We start from the raw sequence: 26,088 nt of genomic DNA on the forward strand, positions 1-26,088 counted from the left end.
TAAACTGAGTGGAGGCTGAAAACACCACTTAAAACAATTAAATAGAGGAAGAGTGTAAAAAATATGCTTGGGTATCCAAAGTCTTACTTGGATTGGACTATTGGAGCTGCTAGTCTTTTATGTCCCATCAAGGAAATGCAGCATACGATGTGGTGAGAAAAAGGTGTGAGTCAACACCGTCTACGTGTTATCTTCATAGATTACTTCGCTGTGCCCTTCCGACACTGATCACAGATATGGGAAGCCTCTTAGGAAATTTGACAGGAAATTACTACTCGGACTAATGTATGGCTCCTGTGAGGAATTATGTCACATCAGAGTGTGACCTCACAGTTATTAACTTATTTTTATCACTGAAGACACCACATGGGTCTTTATGCCTCATTACAGTCTTTTGCCGCTACATACATTTTGCTGGCTCGGATACCTTTCACATTCAGTTGCCATTTATACGTGGTATGTAGTATCTAGCTGACTGGACTTTTGGAAGACATGTTTAGGGTTTAAGATTCTTTTATCATATATAATGATATATGATTGTGAAGCTTCAGTTAAATTGTAACACACACACATTTTGATATCATAAAATCCTATTAGCGATTTGTGATGATACAAAAATCATCAGTTCTAGCTCACTAAAATTATGGTCAACAAGCTAGAGTAGATTGGTATTCCACCACAATAACAAGTCTACATTTTGTCCTGTCATAATATCGAACAACTACAATATCATAAAGATATAAATACATAGGTAAGTATAGATTTAATAGCAAACCAATACCTATCTATATATACTTACTGTCTCAGTATAGAACTTCAAGGTTTATAGATGTGGAGTTAAGAATAGTGTATCTACCTTTCTTATATATACTTATCTTCGTAATATATATCTTGCATTTATGTATATGTGGAGTTAAGGATTATAAATGTACACTTACCTATATATACGTACCTTCACAATATTGTGGTAAGTCAATGTTTTGGAGTCGGTATTACATCAGAACGATATTTTTTACTTGATATTGTCACATACATCTAGCCGATCTTTAGGCTTTGGTCTTATGGCAGACTCATCTTTATAAATGGTGGTGCTGAAGTATTTTCATGATGGTAATCTGCTTTGTTTGTTTTGTTTTTCCAGATATTCTCCGTGAGTTTAACCCTACTCTGCAAGGGTTCTCTACAGGCAAAGGAGCCGAGAATAAGCCAAATGCTTTCTTTAATCAGGCCAAACCAGGATCTAAATCTGAGTAAGTGGAACTGTAAGGTAAGTGAGGACTGTACATGTTGCATTAGCAGAATTTGCAAGCCTATTGTTATATCAAGATGTGCCACTGGTTTGGAGCAGACCTTGTCTATGTTCATTCATCCGCCTTTCCCACATATAACGAGATCTGACTACTGTGACTAGTCGCAAGAGTTATCTCTGCTTCTACCACGGGCACCTTAAAATCCTGTTTCCACGAATGTGGAGTTAAATAACTTTAGAGTTTTGAGAGCCAGAAAGCACTTGATCATAAAACCACAGACTGGGCTCCACATCTGAGGACCAAGGAAATAGCAGCATACAGTACTTCACACCATACGCACCGGTGTGTCATCACCTTAAAACTGGCAATCAGTCATACTCCAGGTGGTAGATTGAATTTGTGTTGAGTAGAACTGTAGGTTTGTGTAAAGTAGACATTCCTTCTAATGAAGTGTCCAAACTTTACACCTATGGACCTTTCAAAACAAATGCGGTGAAAGGAGTAAAAAAACACGACTACATAGAAGAACATTTCTCCTTACCCCGCCAGGTCTCTTTTTCTACTTCTCCATTAGTATCTGCTCTGTGCCATCGTCCTCGCTCTTGAGTACTTACCAATATCATTCCATTTTGGAAGTTCAGCAGAGAAACAGAAAGATGTCTCTGATTCCTGGGGCAAAATGAGGCTCACACTTCATTGCCAGAGGATCGGCTGATAAGCAAAGCCAATATGGTCTGACAAGTGCAGCAGACCTCCACTGTGCAAGTTGGCGGGTGTTGATCTAGTTTGTGTCTCCAGTGTGCTGGGGCTTTTGGCTAGTCAAGGCTTGAGCTGTGCATGAGCAGCAATGATTCCAATCCTGGTCTTCCTTGCACCTGAGGAGGGATAGATGGCCTAAGAGAATAGCTTGATATGAGGTCTGCTTTTATAGGTCCTTCCATACAGTAGATAATGGAGCATACAGGGTGCTTCATCTGACTGTTTTGCTATGGTGAAGTGCAGAACAAGTTTTCTTGTACCTTGATGAACTTTCTAAAGCATGAAAAGTCACACATTTCCTAAAAACACTGGCACCTGGGTAGTTTTCTTTGCTATGATTACTCAAATGCCCCCTGCCACCTTACTATTTTGTTTTTCTAGTTAAAAGCCTTAGAACCTTTTACATCCTTCAACATTACAGGACTCTAAGGGCATCAATGAATCATTTAAGGCTGGTGTTGCACCTTGTCCTGTTGGATGAGGGCTCACACCAGCAGACACAATGGTGAGGGACTGCTCCTCCAACATCAAGATGTTAAACATATTATCTACTTATCTCTGCCCCTACCCAAATGAAATAAAAGATAACACTGATGCGGAGTACTCAATCAGTTTATTGTGTATTTCAAGTAAATGGATTAAAACGTTTCATATATAAAATTGTACAGTGTGTTATTGCTGACCAACATAGTTTAAACACACAGGGCCTTATTACGAGTTTCAGAATTTCTGGAGCGGGCGGGACGCCACCACTCCGCTTCAGGACCGCTGGAACTTACTGCTGCCCACCCGCCAGATCACTAGTAATTGTTTGATCTGGCAGGCGCACGGTGTTGTGGTCCCGCGGCCATGCAGTTTAAATGTTCATTTTGAGCCTTACAGTTTTTTATGAGTCAGGCGGTCCACGGACCGCCAGACTCATGGTGGTAGTCTCCCGACCATCCTATTATGACTAGGATGGTCGGTCCACCCTGGGACCACTGCAACTGCCACAACCGTCAGGCAACTGCTGTTCCCTTTGGGTTGTGCCGCGGTCCTGGGGCAGCAAAATGCTTGTCGGGGCGCTGAGGTGCCACTGTGCATATTATGAGTTTCCGCACTGCCACACTTTTCATGGCGGTGCAACCGCCATGAAAAGTGTGCCAGTGAGGAAACAAAGGGGGCCCTACAGGGCCCCGTGGTGCTTCACCCCATGTGGTTGCACACAGGGGGGCACAACTCAAACTCATAATAAGGACATTAAACAGCACTGCCGCGAGACTGTCAGTGCACGTTCCTGCAAGGGAAGGAATGCACCATGTTGTGCATTCCTTCCGTGCAGGAACTGGCCGTCCAAAACTACAGGGGGGCACAACATGTGCCCCCCTGCATGCACCCCCATGCACAGAGGCACATGGAGGTGCTTTAGGGCCACCTTTGTTGACTCACCGCCATGAAAAGGGTGGCAGTGAGGCAACTCACAATATGCTCGGCGGTGCCACTGCTGCACTGCAGGATCCTTAATCCGCGGTAGTAGCAGCGGCTTAGTAGCGGTCTGACCACCACTCTTATAATACTGTGGGCAGTCCCACAGTGTGGCGGTGGTCAGACTGCCACCATGATTATGGCGGTTTCATGGACCGCCGTAGTCGTAATAAGGCACGTAGAGGCATATTTACAATGCCCCTATTGCCACCACAATGTCACTTTTCAGGACGCTGTGGTGGGGATAGGGGCTTTGCCTTATTTACAAGAAAACCTTATGCCACTTAACGTGGCTTATTGCTGTCTTGTAAATAAGGCATCCTTTCACACTATAGTTAGCGTGAAAGGGGAGGGCAATGGGTGTCACTGTGAGCTTTCCACCGCAATACCCATATTTACAAGGGTTGCGTAAATATGGGGCAGTGCCAAAATTAAGAGCAGGGAAAACTTGGACTTACCCTGGCAAAACAAGGAGAAATGTTTAGTTTCTCGTCATTTATGCTGTTTCCATGTGTGCTGCATTGTGCAGCACACATGGAAACAGCAAAACTCCAATGATTGTTTATGTGCAGGGAGGGGTCCCTTCCTGCACATAAAAAATCATAATTTTTTTTTTTACGTTTTGCAAATTTTGAGCAGCACACATAGAAGTGACAAAACGCAATTTAAAGATTGTTTATGTGCAGGAATGTGTCTCTTCCTCCACATAAGGGGGCAGATTTACAAGCCCCTTAGACACTTTTGCGCTATTGTTGCATCACTTTTGTGATGCAGCAGCGGCGTAAAAAGTGCGGCCAATTTACAACGTGAATCATCTAGGGAGATGGGTCACGTCGTAAAGCCCTGCGTCACATTATACCTGCGTCAGGTATAATGTATGCAGGGTGGGCGTTCCCATGCAGGAAAGCCTCGTAAAAGTGACGCAGTGAAATCTACAAGATTTCACTGCCCCACTTCTATGACACTACTGTGTCAAACCCTTACGACTGCTTGAAGCAGGTGTAAGGAGTAACACAGTGTAGTGAGAATATAGGCCTCAACTTGCATTGCTGGAGTTGCGTCGTGCTCGCGACACGACTTCAGCAATGCGTTACTTTTGCACCAAAAGATGCATCAGAATTTCTGATGCATCTGTCAATCCGTGCGCCATGGTGCGCCGTATTGTAAATGCTGGCTCAGGGAAACTGATGCATCTTTACAGATGTGCCAGTTTCCTGTAAATCTGCCCCACACAATCTTCCCCTGTAATGCAGACACCATTGCACCATGGTGCTAGGGCGCCTGCCTTGGTGCTAGGCAAAAAAATTTAGCGCCAGCGCAGGGGGAAACGCAGGGCTGCACCATATTCTTGTAAATATGGTGCAGCCCTGCATTTCTAAAGTGACGGAGGGTGTTGTTAGCCTTCTTGACTTAACGACACGCTTCGCCACTTTACTAGTAAATATGCCCCATGGTTTGTGCTGGAAACACAATGGCAGGATCCATGCCATGAATGGAAAAATCTGTTTTAGCATACATTGTATTCCCAGGTGGATCTGCAAGCCAGATTAGTGAATCCCTGGTTCATACCTGCCTGACTCTGGGAACCCTATCACTGATTTTTTATTGAGAGCTTGAAAGCTGACAGAAAGGTGGATGCAGTTCGGGGCAGCACTGCAATTCCCCCCAGCCCTCCCCACACCCACAACCGTCCCACCCAGGCCTACGGTGAACACGCCTGTATATAGGACTGACATATTTGGGCCTTACAGTCTTTCCATGACATACAGAGCAATAGAGACCACTCTATCACAAGGATGATGTCATCAGTGATGTCATGAGTGATGCCACTGACCATGTCATGAGTGATGTAATATGTGACGTCATGAGCAGGATTGCGGGCGCGCGAGTTATAGTTATCTGAACTAACTATAACGGGGGAATTTCATTGGTTTTTTACGAGTGAAATATCCACCTAACTATAACATGTGTGAAACATATGGTTTTTTAAGTGAATATATATATATATATATATATATATATATATATATATATATATATATATATATATATATATATATATATATATATATATATATATATATATATATTCAGCATACGGTTCAAGTTGTTTTCGGCAAAAACCACACTGCACTCCCAGGGGGATTGTTTCATTCGGCTTTTTATTGATGAGTTCACATCAACGCGTTTCGATGGCCTCTCGCCACCTTGTTCACGATAATGAAAAAACCATTCGTTCCTCTTTTTAAAACAGACATGTGACATACAAAACATAAAAGAGGGGCTATCAGATTATTTTGTCAACCATGGTAACTGGTAGGTCAAAAGCTACCGCCATTTTGGAACGTCTTTCCATTTCAATGCCTTGCACTCAATCATTACAATGACATTATGAATAGTTATTCCAACATAACATTTTCATTGGCGTAAATTGCTTGCAATTATTTCTACATGCAATTTTTTAATCCTCAATTGATTTCCATATACAAAAGTCAAAACCTCGAAATTTTTTCAATTTCTCAACCTTTTTTTTAAAAGACTAATCGCAAGTACTATATATATATATGCTCCAGATTTGCCCCTAGGCAAGAACGTACTCCCACAACAGCTGGCAACCAGTACCTTTAATTGGTAAAGACAGAGACAAGCATCACAATCCATTTTGCAGTCCCAAAGTCGACATAGCCTGACACGTTTCAGCGCTAAGTGGGCTTTCCTCAGAGGCTCGACAATGTTCTCGTGCTCATTATGACATACCCCTTAAATTGCTTAATTGCCCGCCCTTAGATGGGCCGCTTAGATTCCTGGGCATTGTAGTCCATGTGTCATTCATAAAACTCCAAAATATATATATCAGAATCCTTCCAGATGAGTAGAGAGTGAAGAATCACAGCTCGGGCACAGACACCAGGTTAAGTAAAAAAGTAGATTTATTTAACAGACATGGTCCACATGAAGCGTTTTTGCCACCGACCTGCGGCCTTCTTCACATTACGCGCTACATACAAATGAAGAGTTTAAGTAGGTTACAGGGCTCTAACACAAACATAATTAACTATTAGATTGAGCACAGGTGAGAGAGACTTTTTCTCAACCCCTAGTTACAAAAAAACAGCATGACAGATATCACGTAGGTCTTGGAAAACATAGACAGACTACAGCACACCAAACGTGAAGAGTAGACATAGAAGTTATGTGTAATTGTGGCGTTGTTACTGTCAGCCAAGATTGCGCGGATGTAAGGTAAAAATCCTATGCTCTAAATACCAAGTTACTGTAAAGCGGCTGAGCATTCAATTGGTGGGGTTAAAATGGCAACAGGATACCAACGGGCCTAATGATAATATGTATCGAGTAGAAATACTTGTATATAATGACTAATAAATCACTGCCTAAATGCAAGAAACCGTCTGACTTCATGCCGTCCCAAAACAGCTTCTGCTTACTTGCCTCCAAAAAGGAGGACAGCAGGGACAGGGCGGTCCCCCTACCCCTATATCCATCAGCCGTTGCACCATAACAGTATGGTTTACGGTGTCAAATGCGGCTGCTAGGTCAAGGAGCACGAGGACCGCCTTCCCCCCATCACCACTACCCTGCGGATCTCTTCAGCTGCCAGGATTAAAGCAGACTCAGTAGAGTGGCGTGGGCGAAATCCATGTTGAAAGGTGTCCAACAAGTTATTTACATCGAGATAGTCTGTTAGCACTCTGTTCAGTTGTTTCTCTAGAACTTTGGCCGCAATTGGGAGACCAGCAATGGGGCAATAGTTCTTGGGATCGCTAGGGTCTAAGCTTGTTTTTTTTAGAAGAAGTGTAATTGATGCCATTTTCCAGGTTGTAGGATAGCAACCGGAGGCTAAGACTTCGTTCAGGATAGGGGTACGATTTTCGCAGATCTTATGTGCTGCTTGATGCATGATGAAAGGGGGACAGGGATCAATAGGTGCACCGGATTTTATGGAGAGTAGAAGTTTTTGGACCTCCCCATTGTTCATTGGCTGAAAACAAGTCAGCTTGCATTGGGGGCGAATTACGGACACTGTCATGCCCTGAGGTCTGGGAGTACTTGGGAAATCGTTATAGATTCCTTGCACCTTCTCTTGAAAGTGATCCGCCAGTTTATTACATAGATTTTTATCTGGCTTGAAAGCGCTATCTTGCTGGGGTTTAGCCAACAAATTAACGGGTTTGAGCAATTCCTTTGTGGACCTGCCCGCCTCCTTTATTTTTGCTGTAAAAAACTGTTTTTTTGTGGCAATGATTGCCTCCTTATATAGCAAAAAATTGTGAACGTAGGTAACTTTCTTTTGGTTATCATAGTCTTGCCTCCAAAGACGCTCATCTCTTCTGCAGTTGATCTTTAAGCTTTTAAGCTCTGCAGTGTACCATGGTGATGATGTCTTGACTCTTTTTACCGTCACTAATTTCTTGGGTGCGACCTTGTCGGCTGCTGACGATAACCAGTCATTAAACTGCAGAACTGCCCTGTTGTTTCAGAGTCTAAAATGGTAGGGAAAAGGTCAAGTGCTGACTCAAAGTCGCCGTCCTTGATTTTATCCCATCGCCTGAGTGATACCTTAGAAGCTTTGGCCTGTACTCTGGGGTGTATCTGGGGGATTTTAAGGTTAAAATATATAGCCTTGTGGTCTATCCATGGCAGAGCCATTAGGTTGGTAAAGGTGATGTCAGGATTACTGGTAAAAATCCCATCGAACGTGTGACCTGCTTGGTGGGTGGGTCCGGTTACCAGTTGTTTGAGGCTAAAAGCCTCAAGATTGTCTAACAACCTAGTAGTGTCTGTATTGTTGTTGGATTCTAAATGGTAGTTGAAATCTCCTAGAATAATGAGGGAATGAGAGTCAGTGTACGATTCCAAGAGTGTCAGAAGAGCTTGGGAAAAAGCCACCCTAATGCCTGGTGGGTGATATATCAATACCCTTGGAAGATCTGAAGGTTGTTTCGTTTTATACGAAAATGCAGTGCTTCTGTGGGGCGGGCAGAGATCGTCTCCAACTGTACTTTGAAATGATCGCGATAAATAATCGCTAACCCCCCCCCCCCCTTTGCCAGTCACTCTGTCTTGTGAGAAATACGCATAGCCCTCTGGAATAGCAGTGTTCCAGTCAGGCCCGGAGGTGCTATCTGTCCACGTTTCAGTTAAAAAAACTAGGTCTGGCGAAGAGAGTTGGATAAGGTCTTCCAACTCGTGTTTGTGTTTAACTACAGAGCGGACATTGATCAACAAGCATCTAGCATATTCTGTTGATGGTGCCTTGGGTTTACTGATTTTCCGCTCCGTATCCCTCTCTCTAGTTCTGTTTTCACTACTTCTATCATTGGAAGGCTCCTTTAACCTCCCACCCTTTCCCTGGTTTGTGTATGGGCATGGGGCCCGGCATGGAATTAGCAGAAAATCTAAAAGTGCAGTTTGTGCACCGAGCCTCTGTTTCGGCATCATGTTGTGGAAACATATTGTGGGAAACACATGTGTTTACTCTCAAATCGAGCAGGGTTTGCCTACCGTATGTGCATGGTCCGATTTGACCAGGGGTTCTGACGCTCGTGGCACTCCGGTCGCCGACGGGCGCAGAGGGCTTGCCAGCGGCGCGCCTTCGGGGCGCCAGCGGCGCGCCCACTGCGCGCGGTCGCTCCAGCGTGTTTGATATAGTGGTGGTAGGCAAGAAGACTAGAGCATCAACCCCAGTGCAGTGCGGTCCCGACTAACCTCCGGGTACCGCCGGGGCCGAGCGCTGAGTTATTGGCGTATGTTTGAGGAATTCAGGTAAGGTTATAGTTCTTCCGCAATGCCACAATGCACAGAAATCCACATTTAAAACATAGCGAACATAACGAAAATAGCGCGAGATAGTTAAAAACTATATGTTATGTTATGTTATGTTATGGTGATTTGTATAGCGCACGGCTGCCCCAGCCAAGGGGCGTCCCGGCGCTGCGAAAAAAAACCAAATGCAGAAAGAAAGGAACACAAAGAAAGAGAAGCAATTATTGAAAGAGATGAGTTTTGATAGCCTTTCTAAAGGTCAAAAGATCCTGCATGCCACGGATAGATTCCGGAAGACTATTCCATAACTTGGCAGCTAGAAAGCTAAAGGATCGGCCGCCTACTCTGGCCAGTCTAGTGCGGCCAGAGTAGGCGGCCGATCCTTTAGCTTTCTATGATTTAGAAACAATTACACTGGTGCATTAATCCCAAAAGCAGCAGTAACAGTGCAAACAAGCAAAATATTCCTAATGTCAAGCTATCAGAAAGAGTAGCCGAGACTAATGCCCTGCCACCCACACGCTGCGCGGTCGCTCCATCAATGTGATGCAGATCATGACCTAGGGAAGTGTGTGAGTGCTCGGCGTACATAGCGTAAAGTGAAAAGTGTTGCTGAGTTTTAGTGATATATGTACAGAAGAGTTATTGTGCACAAAGTGACATTGGTGTAAGTAATAGGGGAAAGGGTTACAAGGTACTGTGCAAATATATACAGTGCGAGGCATAGATGCAGAGGAATGTTCAATTATGTTCACAATCACATAGCAGCATGACGGGTGTACAGATGACACATCAAACACATTTATATATATATATCCAAAGGAACAATCCTCAAATGTGAAGGATGTCGCGGACAAACTTGATTGAAATTTCAGTGCATTTTAATCAAAAGTAAGTCTTCACCATCGCGTTTCAGCCGAAACGCGTTGTTCCAAGACATCCTTCACGTCTGAGGATTGTTTCTTTGGTTATGTAGGAGCATCCGGAGCCCAATGTGGTCTGCCATGTTCAGTGCCCCTAGGCTTCAGCTTTCTTGGATGTATATAAATAAAAACATTTCACAAAATCATTTCACGAAAAAGTTCATACACCTCAGCTTCTTCCTGGAAAGTTTGGGGATGTTCCGTGAAGCGGGTGCCGAGAAAAATGGGGGTCATAAACCAAATTTCCCCATGTAATTTCCACAGAGATTATTGAAATGTACAGTAACGGTCCAAAAGAGTTCCTTGCTAAGATGTCCACTGGAAGACTGCATTCAGTCCGATGCGTTCCCTAGTAACCTCTTCAAGTCGGTGAAAATTAGGACAATGTTGCTTCAAGGAACTTAATGGTGCAGCTTGCCACATTACACGTGTGATGTGCCGCGCTTTCAGACGCTGTGATTAATTGCATGCCACTACATCAGCCTGTAGGGCCAAGGAGGGCTGGACCAGTGAGTACCACCAAGTGGGGGAACTGAAGAAGGTAAGCGCTGTGTGGGCAGTAGAGAATAGCCGTCTATGGAGTTCCAGATGTAGTTTCGGACAGAAAGGGCTAGAGAAGTGGGCTAGAAGGGAGAGTATAAAGGGTGCTGGCGCTGGCCTATTGCTTCTGACATAGCATTAGGCACAAAGGCCAATGGCTGGGTGGGTAGTGAAAAGAAGTGGTATATGGTGCTAATGCTTATGCCTTCACTCTGCTGTATCCTGTGCTTTGCCTACTTCAGCCGAGCACAGCCATGACCACGCATGCTAAATTTGAAGCACTTCCTTTACCAACCATGCCTTTACCATGGCAATTTCATGGTAAAGGCATACGTGGTAAAGGGATATGCATTGAAAAAAAGTTCATTGTAAATGACTGCATGGTAACGAGGCATGCGTTATATTGAAGACGTAGTGAAGGTATGCATGGAAATTGCATGTGTGGTTCCAACATACAACTGCTACAGGCACACCGGCTGCACAGAATTTCACCAAATTCATCAGGAAGCTAGATCCTGGTCCAGAAACCATGCTTTTGTGATTTTGTGTAAATTCATTTAGGAGTTATTGAGGAATTTATGTTCAAAATTATTTGTGTATCTAGACGGTTGGGTGCGCAAGAGTCTTGCGAGAGTCCTGTGGTCGAGCGAAACCAAAAATAGAGCCAGTTGAGTGGTTGAGAGTGATTTTTTTCTCTTGTTGGAGCGAGGCGGTCTTGCTACTCTAGTCCCATGGGAGCTCTCGCTCTGATTCTCTGACTGTTGGAAAAATAGAAGTTAAATGGCATTACTGAATATGGGAAAAAAATCCTGATGTTGTGAAAATTATCAGAAAAAGCAATACAAGGGCCCAGGGTAAAGGCATCCAGGACCCCTAATAACTGAGAGGAGGTCTTTGAAGCATTAGTGGTGCGTTACAGCAAACTGTAAATTCTTTTAAAAGACATGTTGCAATCCCACATAAGTGAGTGGGAAACACTTGCAAGCCTCTTGTGGGGTCATAAAAAAAAAGGAGAGGCCAGTCCCTCCCCACACACTACTACACACTCACATTGCCTAAGGGAGAGTTGTTATATGAAAGGCCAGTTCATCCCCACACCCTACTGTCAATGCTAGTCGTTCTTGGAAAAGGTCTCAGCAGAGAGGCCCGTCCCTCCCCACATCGTACTATGCACACCAGTTGCCCTGGGGAGAGGTCTCAGCAGAGAGGCCAGTCCCTCAATACACACTACTGTGCCCAGCCATCGCCCTTGGGAGAGGTGTCAGTGAAGAGGCCAGTCACTCCACACACCCTACTATGCACACCCATCGCACGAGGGCGAGGTGGCTGTGGGAAGAGCAGCCCCCCTCACACCTTCTATGCCTGCCACTAGGGCCTGGCCACAGACCCCAAAATGCACGCAGCCTTTGGCCGTGAGCGATGTTGTGTTGGCATCCTGCAGGGGATTAGACACAGGTCAGGCCCTGCAACCAACCCCACTTTGCATATGGCCAAGAGCTGTGTGCAGCGGGGGTGGCTGCAGGCGGGGTGGGCGGGGGAGGGTTGGATGTATGGCCTGTGGCATTAAACACAATAAACTAAAACTTGCCATGCTCACAAATAACCCTTGCAGCTAGTACCAGGTACTACCGCAATAACTGATTCTGCCGCTTACAATAGGAGTAAATCAATAGATTAAGTACATTAATTCCAGGCAAAGTCCAACTTCAGCATTTGGTTCTATCTGCTCAAAGTCAAATTACACAACTTCAGACATATACACAGATTAGAGACACAATATTTCCTGTCCTTTCCCTTTATATCCCTTCCAAGATAAATGGGGTGGCGTGATGTGAAGTTCACGAATGCAATTATAAGTAGTGCAGTAGCAAACACACCAGTAGCTGCACTGGTGATCTCACACCGGCACTCAGATGCTTGTCAGAGACATCACTCATCTTATTCTAATAACTTGTTACAGTTTAGTTGTATAGTTACTGCCAGAGCCAGACTGGTATTTCAGAATGGTTTTTCCTGTCAATTCAGTCAATATCTGTGTAGATGTTTACAGCAATTATTTACATATTGCTTCTGTGTTCAATGCTTCCCTCTTATTACCACACATTCTAGATCAGAAAATTGGCACTGGTAGCAGCTAGCATTATTATGCATAAATTATGCATGTGCAATAAACCACAAGCTGCGTATTGGTATATCTATTTTTGCAGCACAGATTCTACATTTATTCACAATTACTGCAGTGAAACAAATTCTCTCTTAGAAGGAGTTAAAAACCAAAGGATCAGTTCACAAAGACATTTAAGAGTGCATAAGTAACAATACAGGAGTAGTACTTTGCACACTCATAAAGGCCTTTGTGAACCGGTCCCAAAAGGTCTGATTCCCTAGTAGTACAAGTGTTTCGAGGGCACAGTCCTTTCTGTTTGAACTACAGGCCTATTTATGGGGCATTGGCGTAGGACAGTGCAGTAAGTCAGCTTGCTGCACTGCCCTACGGTGCAATATGGTGCATTCCAGTCCTTTCCCCTGCGCTGGTGCTGTCTCGGCAGCCTAGTGCTAACGCAGGCACCCTTCCATAAGGGTGCAAGGGTGCCTGTGTTGTCGACAGAATTGTTTTTTTGCAGGAAGGGGCACTTTCATGCAAAGAAGCAATCCTGAATGGCGGTTTCCTCTTCCTATGTGTGCTGTAGAATGAAGAATACAGCACACACAGAAAGAGGACACATGAAAAGAGGAAAAACAAGGTATTCAAAATGCAGCACACACAGAAAGAGGACACATGCAAAGAGGAAAAACGAGGTATGCAGAATGCAGCACACATAGAAAGAGGACACATGGAAAGAGGAAAAAGCGAGAAGAAGTAAAGATATTTCTCCTCGTTACGCCTCACCTCAGGAGGCGTAAGGTTTTGGCACTTCCCCAGGTTTACATGCTCTTGTAAATCTGGGGAAGTGTCAAAATCCATGGGAGTTGCATGGGAAAACCCTCTGCAAAGCTCATGGAACGCCTCCCGAGCACAGAGTAAGGCAACACAGCGATTGAGACTTGGAAATCACAAGTGTGCTTATGTTGGGTTGTAGTACAGCAGAACCTATCAGTGGGCAAAATACAAGCAAACACAGATAGCATGTGGTATGAACACATTTCAACCCTCTTTGGCATTAAAAGGAGCAAAAACTAGAATTGCCCAGTCTTACTTGATTCTCGACATGTACCTGAAGCCCTTAATAGGTAAAGTAATTCAAGTCAAGTCCATACAGGCAGTGAAGGAACAAAGTCTAGACACAAAGATATTTCCTCATGCAGGCATTGCCATGTACATCACATATCCTGCATTAACTACACCCCTAATGAAGGGAGGGCTTGAAGGGTTCGGAAGACAAGAAGGTCCTAAAGCAGCATCATGAAGCCTTTGCTTTCAGCCAGTCCACCACATTTATACTTTGGCGCCTGGTCGGCTGCCTTTTTTCCCTCCACAGTGTCCTCTTCAAACCCTATGATTCAATCATTTCCATGCGATGTATGCTAAGGTCACATTTTCTTAAGGTTTGAAAGCTAGAACCAAAGACATGACTGGATTGTGGAGCAGTGGGCATGCAATAGTGGGTCTCGCAAGCTATTTCTAATGCCACTGACCTTTCTTTCTTGGAAATAGTCTAGCGTGCTACTAGAAAATGCTTCTTATTGGTCCAGTGTGCTAACAGTGCAGCTATTGCACCATTGTCTGATGCACCCAATGAAGGCGCCAGCCAGGCTCATGGTCATTCTGAATTCTTGCTTGATTGGAGTCATGGTGAAGGGTGAGTCAAGGAGTTTTAGCAGGTATGCTGCCCAATGCCTGCCACAGTGTTGTGTAAACAGACTTCTACTCAGTGGCACCTCGCCCGCAGCCTATGAGTGATCATTGCACTACAGTGAGGGTCACGTGGGGCTGTCCTGTGCCGTTGACCCTTATGGGCCAGCGGTTGCAATGCTGGCAAATTTGACCACGAACGATACAATGGAGGGTAGCTGACGATTGTAGGCCTTTGTCAGAACAATCCCTACTGTGCGCAATGAGGTGCACTGCCAATCCCCACCTCATTAATATTCAGGAGGCCCATGTGTTCATTGACTAATTAGTCAATCGTTCGATGCATAAAGGGGGAGGATGATTTGAGCATAACAAAAAGGATTGCCGCATGAGTAGTCACTTGGCTAATCAGACCCCTTCCCTCTCTTGGGGTACATGCTTCAGCAGGCTCTATCTGTATCACTGTACCCCAACATCACGAATGAGGTCTGCAAATCCACTCATTGGACGGACTGGCTTTCCTCTGACGTGATTTGTGTTTATCCTAAGCACATGTGGTGTGTGAGTGTGACAAGGTGCTATGCCCTCTTTTGAAGTGTTGATCCGTCTGGTGTTTTTCAGCGACATGAGGGCCCAGGGTGGAAAGCTGGTGGACCTGATGAAGAATGACGCGGTGAGTCTGGCGTTCATGAGTTTTTTCTAATGTAGAAACCACTTGCACAACAAATCATTGGAAGTTATTGGTGGTCAGGCTCTCTTCTTAAACTTAAATGTCAACAATAAAAATCTCTTGGAGAAATCAATTCATTCAACCCTTCCACACTACACTTCTTTCGAGCTCATACACTCCTCTACACCCGTCTTTAAAGGGACCCAAAGGTGCGGAAGGGTTGAAAGAATTGATTTCTACAAGAGATTTTTATTGTTGACAATTAAGTTGTATATGGAACCCTGTCTCTTGGAGTAGCGGGGCCTCTCTCTTCTATATTGATGTATATTTCACTCTCTTCTTAAACAACACAAACATCATCTCACCTGTGGAATAGTTGTGGTTCCTATCTTTGCTTTCAATGATGCACTCATCCATTCATACACTTGGGGGCCTAATCAGGTGAAAAGTAATACATCTGCACCTGTAGATGTACGCCTACACACAGGAGCAGACTTACTACTTTTTTCTATTCACAAACTCCCAGTAGTACGTCTGTAACGCTGCTTCCGCTGTAGGTCTTCAGGTGTACTTCTGGGATATAAGGTGACTTAAAAAGTTTCTATTCCCCCTGCATGGGGTTCTTCATAGCACTGACCATCACACATGGGGAATTAGATCCCTGGGCAAACACATTTTTTGCCCCAAAAATATTTTTGCCTGTGGAGAGATCCTTTCCTCTACACTCCCACCCAATTTAAGGGCGTTATATTCTTCTTCCCACCCTGCAAAAAAGATTGAAACCAGCCTGCGGCTGGAGTAAAGATCACACCCCTTGAGTGGGATTTATGCGTGCATAGAACTCTGCACATGTGGCGGAGATCGATACTTGATCAACTGATTGATTAACTAATTGAATGAAGCACACCTAAACGGGTTTGCACCTGCCAAAGTCCCTTTATGAATTCCTGACCCGTGTAAAACTGGTAAAATCGGTCATAAACTTATATTTTACAACCAAATGTACCTTTATGGATAGGGCTCCCAATAACTAATTTACTGACTCACTCTCATATTAACTAGGTTGTTCAAAGTTATTCCTATAGCAACGTTCTCTATTTTCACCCTTTGTGAAATGTTCCTTTTTACCTTTTCCACAGCAAAGTGTTTTACTGTGTTGCAAGATAATTTTCACTGTATGCCATGGTGTAATATATATGCAACATATACAGAGTATTCTATGTCAATTTACTTTTTGCAAAGCTTTTCTATGTAATGTGGCAAATGTTTGCAGATTTTTCTCTAAAAGCTTCCTTTTTAGGTTTAGCCTGCACAGCGCTTGCGCTTTGGTTGAAAAATCTATTGTTTTTAATATAAATTTAAAAGGGACTTACATCCGGCCTCCTCTCTTTCCTGGCTTCTCATTGGTTCCTGTGTGTGATACTTACTTTTCCTTAATTTCTATTGGTTGTAGCATATTTTCCTGCATTTACCAACGCTTATTCCTCGTCTGCTTCTCTTATCAGTTTCCCCTAGCCGAAATACTGTTAACATCTGCTTTGGTGGAACTATTTTTCCATACATTTTGCCTCTTTTTGTTTATTACTCTTGCAGCATATTTATATAACAATTTATCATCCGAGAGATTAAGTGATTTGCATAGAATCACAGGATGTTGCGCCACCGAGTCTCGAACCGGGATCCCCAGGTATCGAGTCAGCAGTTCTGGAAGCTGCGCCACATCCTCTACACTTCCGTGTTGTCAGGGAGCTCTTTCCTTCTCCCGAACGATGATTGATACAAATAGCTCTTTAATCATCAAATAGGTGAAACTGATGCATTACCAATGCTTGTTCAAAGTGCTTCTATGCACGATGACATTGCTCAGGAGAAGAACAGTCAATCAATCAGTAGATTTGTAGAGTGCTTCTTGTCACCCGTGAGGGTACCCATAAGGGTATGGCCCTCGTTATGTTATTCTCAGGTTTTCTGTACAATTACCGCCCTGCATGATTACAAGTTTAACTCTGGGCAGAATTCTGCCCATTGATGTTACCTTGGCGCTGTCTGTGGCAGAACAGTGAGCACTGGCTGAAACTAAAATAGTACTAAAACTACACATTAACTGGAATCAATATAAAAGATCACATCGAGTCGCGCCACACTTGCTTTGCTTAAGACTGTTCGAACCACTGACTTGCATCACCCAAGTGCCTTATGAGACAGAATGATAGACACCCAATATGGAAAAAAATTCTCCTCTGAAAATTGTTAATGACAATGAAGCACTGCGTAAGCTGATTTTTTAAGTCTGTGTGTACAATAGTAACGGAAGTATGGCGGATGTAAAATTGAAGCAATGACTGCATCTGCGTTAATGCATTGCAGAGATGACTGATGTCACATGTCCGATTCATCTAAATACTTGCAAAAAAATACCTAACACAAAGCCCCACTCAGTGGATCTCACACACACAATGTCCTTGTCCTCTGGTATGAAGAATGGAACTTTGTTCGTTTTGTTGCTGCGCACACAGTCCAACAGGATGCAGTGCCCGTGCCACAGTAGGCGCTGCCTACCGTACACTTCCAGCAGCTACTACTAAATGCTAGCACTTATGCAGCACACAGAGGACCTTCTCGCGCTCCATGGTCTAGAGCCTCATCTTCCACTCTATCCTACATCAGATGGGTGCCCACAGCATGATGCATACCCTCCTTATGGAACACAAGGATTAGAAGAGGCTGCACCCCTTCCTTCCATGCATCAATGAACTAATAAACCCTCATAAATAACACCAGAGCACAGACGTGCACTCAGACACCAGCACTGACACTCATTGACCACACAGGGAGGGATGCACACAGCCAATTTTAGCCGGGGATCTCATTCTATTCTATTCTGTTCTGTTCTGTTCTGTTCTGTTCTGTCTGACTGTTCTATTCTATTCTGTTCGGTTCTCTCCTGTTCTATTTTGTTCTGTTCTATTTTGTTCTGTTCTATTCTATTCTGTTCTAATATGTTCTGTTCTATTCTATTATGTTATATTTCAGTAGGGCACTTACTCCTAGCTCTGCACCACTATGCACATTTCTCTGCAGTCTTCATGCCACACATTACTCCATACAGATCTAAAAACATTCATCCAGCTTTACAAGTAGAACACTCATTTGACATTAATTGCACATCGTCACCGGGCAAAATGTCCCACCTTCTCTCAAGCTCAACGCTGTTCCAAACAGGAGCTCTGAGTAACACCTCAGACTGCAGTACCAGATGCCCTTGTCGGTGTGTCCCCAGTGCAGTACTTCACAACGAACAATCACAAGTGAAATTTCTTAACAAGTCACCAATATTACACTACATATTCATACTTCATTGTTGACTGTACAAAATCATCAAGATTGAATTCATATAGTATACACAACACCAAATATAGTACACATCCGCTCAATGGTCATTGTTTCATCATTTCATTATTTCATTATTTCTTACCCTGCCATCATTACACCAAAATCAAATTCACTCATATCACACATACTACATTAATTGATGTCTAGAACATATACCATAGACAATTGTTGAGCCAAAGAAATATGGTTTTGTTGAACACCGTTAGAGGCATCTCACGGACTAAGGTGGTTTTTGATTTTAAGTCTTAGTCAAATGGGGTATTTTTGATATGAGTGAAATTGATTTTAGTGTAATGATGGCATGGTAAGAAAAAATGAAATGTTGAAACAATGAAAATTGAGCTGATGTGTACTGTTTGTGATGGTATGTATACTATATGAATTCAATATTCATAATTTTGCACAATAAATACTGAAGTATGAATATGTAGTAAAACATTGATGAATGATAGAGAAACTTCTTTAGTGATTGTGAATTGTAGGAGAGGCGGGTGTTATATTTTTAGTACTTCACAATGAAACCTGAACAGCGATCTCACCACAGAAGTCATACTTTCATTTCTGAGACCCTCGCCCACAACTTTTTCTAAATATAGCTTTCTGCCCACTAGATGATGAGTACTGCAGTAAAAGAATCACCAACAGACTGCCGCGCATGGGGTGGTAGTCAAACAAGAACCACACAGAGCTTAACAGGCACTTATAAGCACCACAAAACTTTACTTTGCATCTACCAGCAATAATTGAGAGAGTGATCACACAGACGTGTCAGTTCTCTGTTGGCTTATATCGCACTCCCCTTGGTAGTTCCTCTTCGCCACCATTTGTTGACAGAGGCAGGCAGAGGCATGGAGCCAACCTCGAGCCTCAGGGGAAAGAATTAGCTAGATTGAAGCAGAGCCTTGAAGACATGACGCCAGCCTCCCATCAATGCCATGTTTGACAACATTGTGGGCTGCTACTCACTCACTATTTCCCAGAACAATGCTGACTGCCTCCCCCACACTGGCTATCGCTGTTCATAAAACCCATAGTGAAGTAGACAATGTTTACAGTTTGGCGGAAAGGATACCTCATCATACATGTTGTGGATTTCCGGCTGTCATATTACAAGAGCATTATAGTCAACGGCACTTTAAATGTGGTGGACAGACATATGGCATATTTTGACAGAGTGCCCTGAGCGCCAAGCCCTCGATAAGGCCTGTATTGTCTTCAGTCTTTCATAGCTCCATGCAGGTAGACCCTTCCATTGCCTGCTTTCAATGTTGTCAGAAGTTGTGGTTCATGGTTGACGGCTTCTATCTGGTGATGGTCCTTTCTCACCCTTGAATGGGGTGTGCATTAGTAAAGCTCAGAATGCAGAGAAGCACTCATTTCTGTTTTTTGATTGCAGAGAATAAATTTCACCGAAGACTGGAAGCTGCTCACAATATTTATTGGTGGGAACGACTTGTGCGACATGTGTGGTGATCTGGTAAGAGACGCTGGTTCTGATCTTGTTTTTGTGCACAGTGCTAATGCATGACTTCAAGCCGCTCTGGTTGTGTGCAGGTTTGGAACTCGTTGTAGTGATATTATTTCCAGGAGTTCTTCCCTATTCTCTCCCTTTCTGACAATAAACCCAAACAAAACTGAGTTCATACTCCTCTTTTCCAGTGAATCCCTACCACTGATCCAACAATATTGGCACCCTCTGGGTACTTGCTGTGCAGGAAAGTAGGATCTGCTTTTATGGTTACCCCCACTTTTTGCCTGGTGCTAAGCTGTTTCTGACTAGCCTGACTGGGATCCTGCTAACCAGGACCCCAGTCTCTGTGATTTCTCCCATAAATTGGTATGGTAAGTACTTCAGTACATCCCAGATTGGACAGTGGTGTACCCTTATCAGTCCCTGGTATATGGTCCTGAGGTACCCAGGGCATAGGTACACCAGGGGTCCCTCATGGGCTAAAGCATGTAGTATGCCACTCATGATGGACCACTCAAACTGTACCTACAGGCCTGCCATTGTGGTACGAAAGATGTAGGTTTCCCTATATCTAAGGTCACTGCACTTAAAACCTATAAGTCACCCCTAAAGCAGGCCTTTCAATCCTGAAGACAGGGTGCTCGGTTCTAAGTGCGAGGATGCTCCTGCATGAGCAACCAATACCAAAACTGGGTTTAGGCTCAAATCAGTAAGGCTAGGCCTCCATTATAGCAAATAACAACAACAATACCAATACTGATGCTTTTCTTTATACTCGCATTTAATTGCGAGGGAACTTATTGAGAGAAAACAACATGAACCTTAGACCTCTCTTTCCGTCAAATTAATCAATAAATTCTTTTATTCGTTTTATCACACCTTCAATTAGTGATTTGTCGAGTCCTCAAAAAACAACATACGGTTATGACTGCAAAATTGTATCAATTACGCTTGCATTCTTTACACAGTCCATCCATTCTTTTCCATACATTTCTGTCCTACCTCATTCACTAACCACATCAAACTAAACACTCAAAACATACATCCTCTCATCTCTCAATACCAACATTTGGCAAATTCTAAAATTTCTTCCATATAAGCCATAGAATTATGCTAAACAAATTTGTCGCTGTGTTTAACAATTTTAAATTAATTCGTAGTTCTTATGGCGAAAGTAACGGTCATGAGCAAGACACCCCTACAGCCCACGGAGTCCATTCTCCCGGGTTGTAAGTGCGACAGCCATATAACATATAGAGGGGCACTGCGTCATTTCACGATGTCCATCTCGAAACTGGATGGAACGACCCCTATCATGTTTGTTATCAAACATGTGGGAATCATATCCCCATACGATAAACGGTGTAGAAGGTATGGTTCCATGCACAGTTAAGCTCCTCCGGGAGGACCTCAGTGTTCCCGGTACCAGTCTTCTAGACCCGCACAGCACAACATGGCTGCTGCCGACCAGAGACATGATTCTGCCCTCCTGCCGCTGAGCAAAGCTCGAGCAGGGGAAGGCAGAACAATAGGCATCCTGTCACAGGGAGGTATGACCACCTCCCAGACAGGATTTAGTGTATTGAGGCCGGGTGGGAATGCTTGCCAGCGCCACACATGCTTCTTGAAGGGCACATTTGGTGCCCACCTCGCATAGCCCAGTTCAAACCAGCTCAGGGAGACGTTGGCTCCCGCTCTGACGCGAAACTGGACAAAGGACATGGGAGTATCCTCCCTACTGTCTGACCCCGCCCATGGGAGAGAACCATGAATCGTCCCAACCCTTTCTTTAGGCTGCTTAAGGGCTCACCTGAGGGTGGGTCCCTAGATTTGTAGTGGGACAAGATTAATTTCAAGACACCACTTCTACGTCAACCGTCTGGGCACTCTGGACTTTGCTGGACTTCGCTCTGGGCATCAAGGCTGCAACTGGGAAGACTCCTGCTGCGCCTGATCTCGTCGCCCTGCTCATCTGCTGCAACGTCCGTGCCTGTGCTCCAGACAGGAATCTTCCTAGGACTGTGGGTATCCAAGACACCTGAAGGAATCTCCCTTGAAGTGAAGGAGTCACTTCTTTGCATCTGCACCCACCGCAACTAAGCTGACCGGTCTGCTGATCCTGGGCTCCCATGGACTCCGAAAGCTCAGCAACACAGGTGGTGGTTCTTCATATCCCTCAAGGCCTGTCCTGTCCACTCACTGAGTTTGAGGCCAGTATTCCTCATCGGAGGCGCATGAACCGAAATCCTGTGCAACGTGTTGACTTGCCACAGCAACGGCTTGTTGGCTTCCTTCCATCAAGATCTTTGGGCTCCATGTAGCCCCCACCTCAAACATCTCCTGTGACCAAGATCTTCATCTTACCCCATCACTTGCACCGTGAGCTTGCATCTTTGGTGAGCTGCTCAAGGTCCTCTTGCGACTCCAGTGCCTCCTGCCTTTGGGTCCTGTTGAGGCTCCCCTTTGATTTCTGTGGGCTCCCCCGATTGCTCAGGGCCTGACCTGACTCCACTGCTTGTGGTGAGTCACCTGGACCTTGCTGGTCCGGACACTGCACTTTCTTCACTTTCCACATTGTTTGCAGTTGCCGGGCTTGTTGGTGCTCCTGACGGACACTGACCTCTCAACTCTCGACATGCGATGTGGGACAGCTCGTGAACACCTCCTGGTCTTCCATAGTGTCACTTGGTCCTCACAGCTGCAGCTCCAAGGTCACTTTCATCTCTCTTGCAGCACCCGAAATCGATGGGGACTCGTCTTTCGTGCCCCCTGGTCACTCCTGAGTGGCATAGACTCTGTCCCCTCGGATCTCCTCACATACTTCTCGACTTGAATCCACAATTGGGTCCCCCTGGAAACTTTCACCTTACCCAGCAGCAGCATCTTTCTGAAGTCCTCCATTGAGTTTGACTGCGGTTTCTGACGCCACTTCACACCTATGCACCCGGCTTCCCTGGTGTAGGTATCTTGGTTCCTTGGGTATCCACGGGTGGGGTGGTTCTCCAACCTTCTGTCTTCCACAGGGTTTCTTCAGGGTCCACTGGGAAGGATCCTTCTTCTTTAAAATTGTAACCGCGTCTTACCCATGGACTTGCATTGATCCCGCGGTCGTGTTCCCGCTCTGCACACGGCCTCCGTGGGGCTCCTGGTTACTTACCTCGAGTGGTTCCTTGGGTCCCCAGCATTTCTACGTCTTCTGGGTTTAGTTGACTCAAGTCATGGTTTGCATACCACTATTTTAGTATATGGTTTGATTTTCTCCTGGTGACCACTGTGTATTTGTGCTACTTACCTGTTTCTCTTGAAAAGTATTGTGTACATTGTGTATATCTCCGGCTAGGAGATATCTGTATGTGTCAGTGAGTATCTTATAATGAATACATATTTTTATAAATACACTGTGTGGTTCTTTTTCACTTAATCTATACCTATAAGATTATGTTCTCTTAAAACAAGCTGCTTTACACTCCTTCTGGACTAAGCCTGAAGGCTGCTCTCCACAGCTACCACTTAGAGAGCTTTCTAGGGTTGTCTAAGACCACTAAAATCACCATAAGGGTTGTCTGGATTTGTGCAGGGTGCCCACTTACATAAGTGTGCATCTTATACCAAGCCAGCCTCTCACATTGGTGTGCAGCGGTTGGGATTCGAGCCTGCATTGTTTTACCAGATAATCTTGGTGTGGATTATTTGAAAAACCATCAGTAATCCTAGGCACATATAATACACCTTAGAATAAGTAAGTTCTACTGAATTTAGGGTTTGGTAGTTGAGGGTCTAGCAACTCTAGCACAACCCTTTCTCCAACCTCAGAGAGGTTAGTTCCTGCAAGGTTAGGTAGGTGCAACCCCACACCACACTTATTATGTCTTCGACAGGAGAAGCCTGTGGCTCTCTGCCTTCTAGATACAGTGACCTCACATTCCAGGAACTGAGGGCCCTGTGTTTTTCTAGGAAGCTCAAGACAGGGAAAGGCCCTAATACTCAACGCCTCCTACGGGTGTTATTATTGGGTGAACTACAGAAAGCTAGTGGGTCAGAAAAACTAAATGTGCTCTCGCTGTAGGATTTTTCCCCCATGTTTCTTGAGCAGAAGTAATTGCATAATTATTGGTAATTCCAAGCCAAAGAGTAACATGGAGTTACTAAAATGAGTCCTGCATAATTGAAATTCCGCTCAGGCCTAGATAAAATGCAATGGTACAAACAATACATGCTGATTTATGAAGTTTAATATGTTATTTATTACTAGTATTACGCCAAAGGCTTCATGACCCACTGGCAATAAAAACAGAGATATGAGCAAATTCTTATTGATTATTTGAAAATACTGGCGGTAGCATTATATTCCATAATTTTATACAATGCTTATTATAAGTGATAACAGGAGATGCAGTTATTGGCTAAGCTCCCAAACTTGGAACCCGCATGCATGGGTTCTAACCCTGGATCTGGTGCTTGGCAGCAAATCATGTAATTGTTGCCAAACAACTTAGGTCCTGATATAATTCTTGGTGGTAAGGATACTCTGACGGAGTGTCCTTACCGCCAAGAATGCGGTCTGCCTGCCCGACTTAGATGTGGATGAACCATAATTTTAATCACGGCAGAGACTACTCTGTCTGCATCACAATTAATCCCCTCCGACAGCCCTTACTCTGCAGGGCCGCCGGACGGGACAATCTGATTTAGATGGGTGGAATTAGAGGTCATTTTCACTGCCCGTCACCTCCAGTAAAACCCTCCCGGTGAGGGGCAGTAACTGGTAAATGCTCCCCTCGCTATGGGAGTCGGCTCCCACTGCGAGGGAGCATTTTTTTGCATTTGTAGTTTCAAAAGGAGAATTCCACTTTGGGAAGCAAAAGAAAACCGTTTGGTGCACACACAAACTTCACAAAGCATTGACAGGAACCACTGTGCCTTCTTGGCAGTCATTTCTAAAATTTCTGCCATCTTTTAAATTAGGCCCTTAATATCCTCAGACCTGAAATGATGAAAAGTAAGGCAAATGAAAATGTTTGAATCTCCAGCCGCTGTACAGTGCTCTAGTGCAGCCCAGCAAGATTCATGCTCTGAGCCACTTTATTGTTGGGGTTAACAGTTTCAGGGGAGCTCCTCTCCACCAGCAGGAGCATCCTGCACCATAATGGGCAGAATTGAAGAATCCCAGTTCCTCTGACATGAATCTTATCACTCACAGCCTTTGGTTACTAAGACCTGATAGTCAGGATACCTGTCTGTTTGGGTACCACTGAGGCTTGGCATTTTATGCAAAGTGAGAAAAAAAAAGAAATTAAGCAATTGCTGAACCTTGGGACCTTATTTACATACAGGCAGTGGCTGCAAATTGTGCTCTTTCTTTTTGGGAACTGCTTGTCATTTTGCAATGGAACCTCTAATAGGTCATATGGCAAATGCCAATTTGGAGAGGGTCGCAAGAGTACCTGTCTAATGTATAATAATTGGGAAAGTCTCTATTTTACCCCCCTGCGAGAAAGTCTTTTCTAACTCATAAAAGAGGTTTTACATGTTACAAAAAGGCATTTGTCATCCCAAACCCTGTGACTTTGCAAATTCCCAGCTTTGTGTCCACAAAATCACTTTGGACTTGAGGCCTTGAAGTCTGTAAACTGTGTTTTAAATTCACACTCAGTGCCTGGCTTGCAGCTGGACAGAATAAGGGGGGGGGGGGGGTTCATTTTGTGACTAATATCAGCCCTTATATGTGTATGAGATAATGCACAAATCTAACCTCCGACTTTAAATTTCAACAGAATTATTATTCTCCTGAAAACTTTGTGTTCCACATTAAGGAAGCCTTGGACGTCTTCCATGCACAGGTACACAAACATTTGTCTGCTTGGTACATCTATAAAGTGATCGGTTGAATGATCCGATTGTCTCTATGTTTGTTTGTGTTGTTTTTTTATTCAATAGAAACCTTGCATGCTGAGAGCTCTTGTATGTAAAGCATGTAATTTCCAGCTACTGAGTAATCTCCGAGCAGTGGCTGCGACGGGCCTGACTAGAAACCTAAAGCA

General features: G+C 44.2%; 1 protein-coding gene across 1 annotated transcript in view; it reads left to right on the forward strand.

The window, feature by feature from the left end:
- PLB1 (phospholipase B1) overlaps window positions 1–26,088 on the forward strand; it is a 440,448-nt gene that overhangs the window by 163,578 nt on the left and 250,782 nt on the right. Inside the window, exons 20-23 of the mRNA XM_085610369.1 lie at window positions 1,142–1,250; window positions 15,135–15,186; window positions 19,973–20,053; window positions 25,822–25,887. Of these exons, the coding sequence (XP_085466495.1) occupies window positions 1,142–1,250; window positions 15,135–15,186; window positions 19,973–20,053; window positions 25,822–25,887 (308 nt within the window). The remainder of the gene's footprint in view (window positions 1–1,141; window positions 1,251–15,134; window positions 15,187–19,972; window positions 20,054–25,821; window positions 25,888–26,088) is intronic.

Source organism: Triturus cristatus, chromosome 6 (assembly GCF_964204655.1).
Source record: "Triturus cristatus chromosome 6, aTriCri1.1, whole genome shotgun sequence".
Taxonomy (NCBI): Eukaryota; Metazoa; Chordata; class Amphibia; order Caudata; family Salamandridae; genus Triturus; species Triturus cristatus.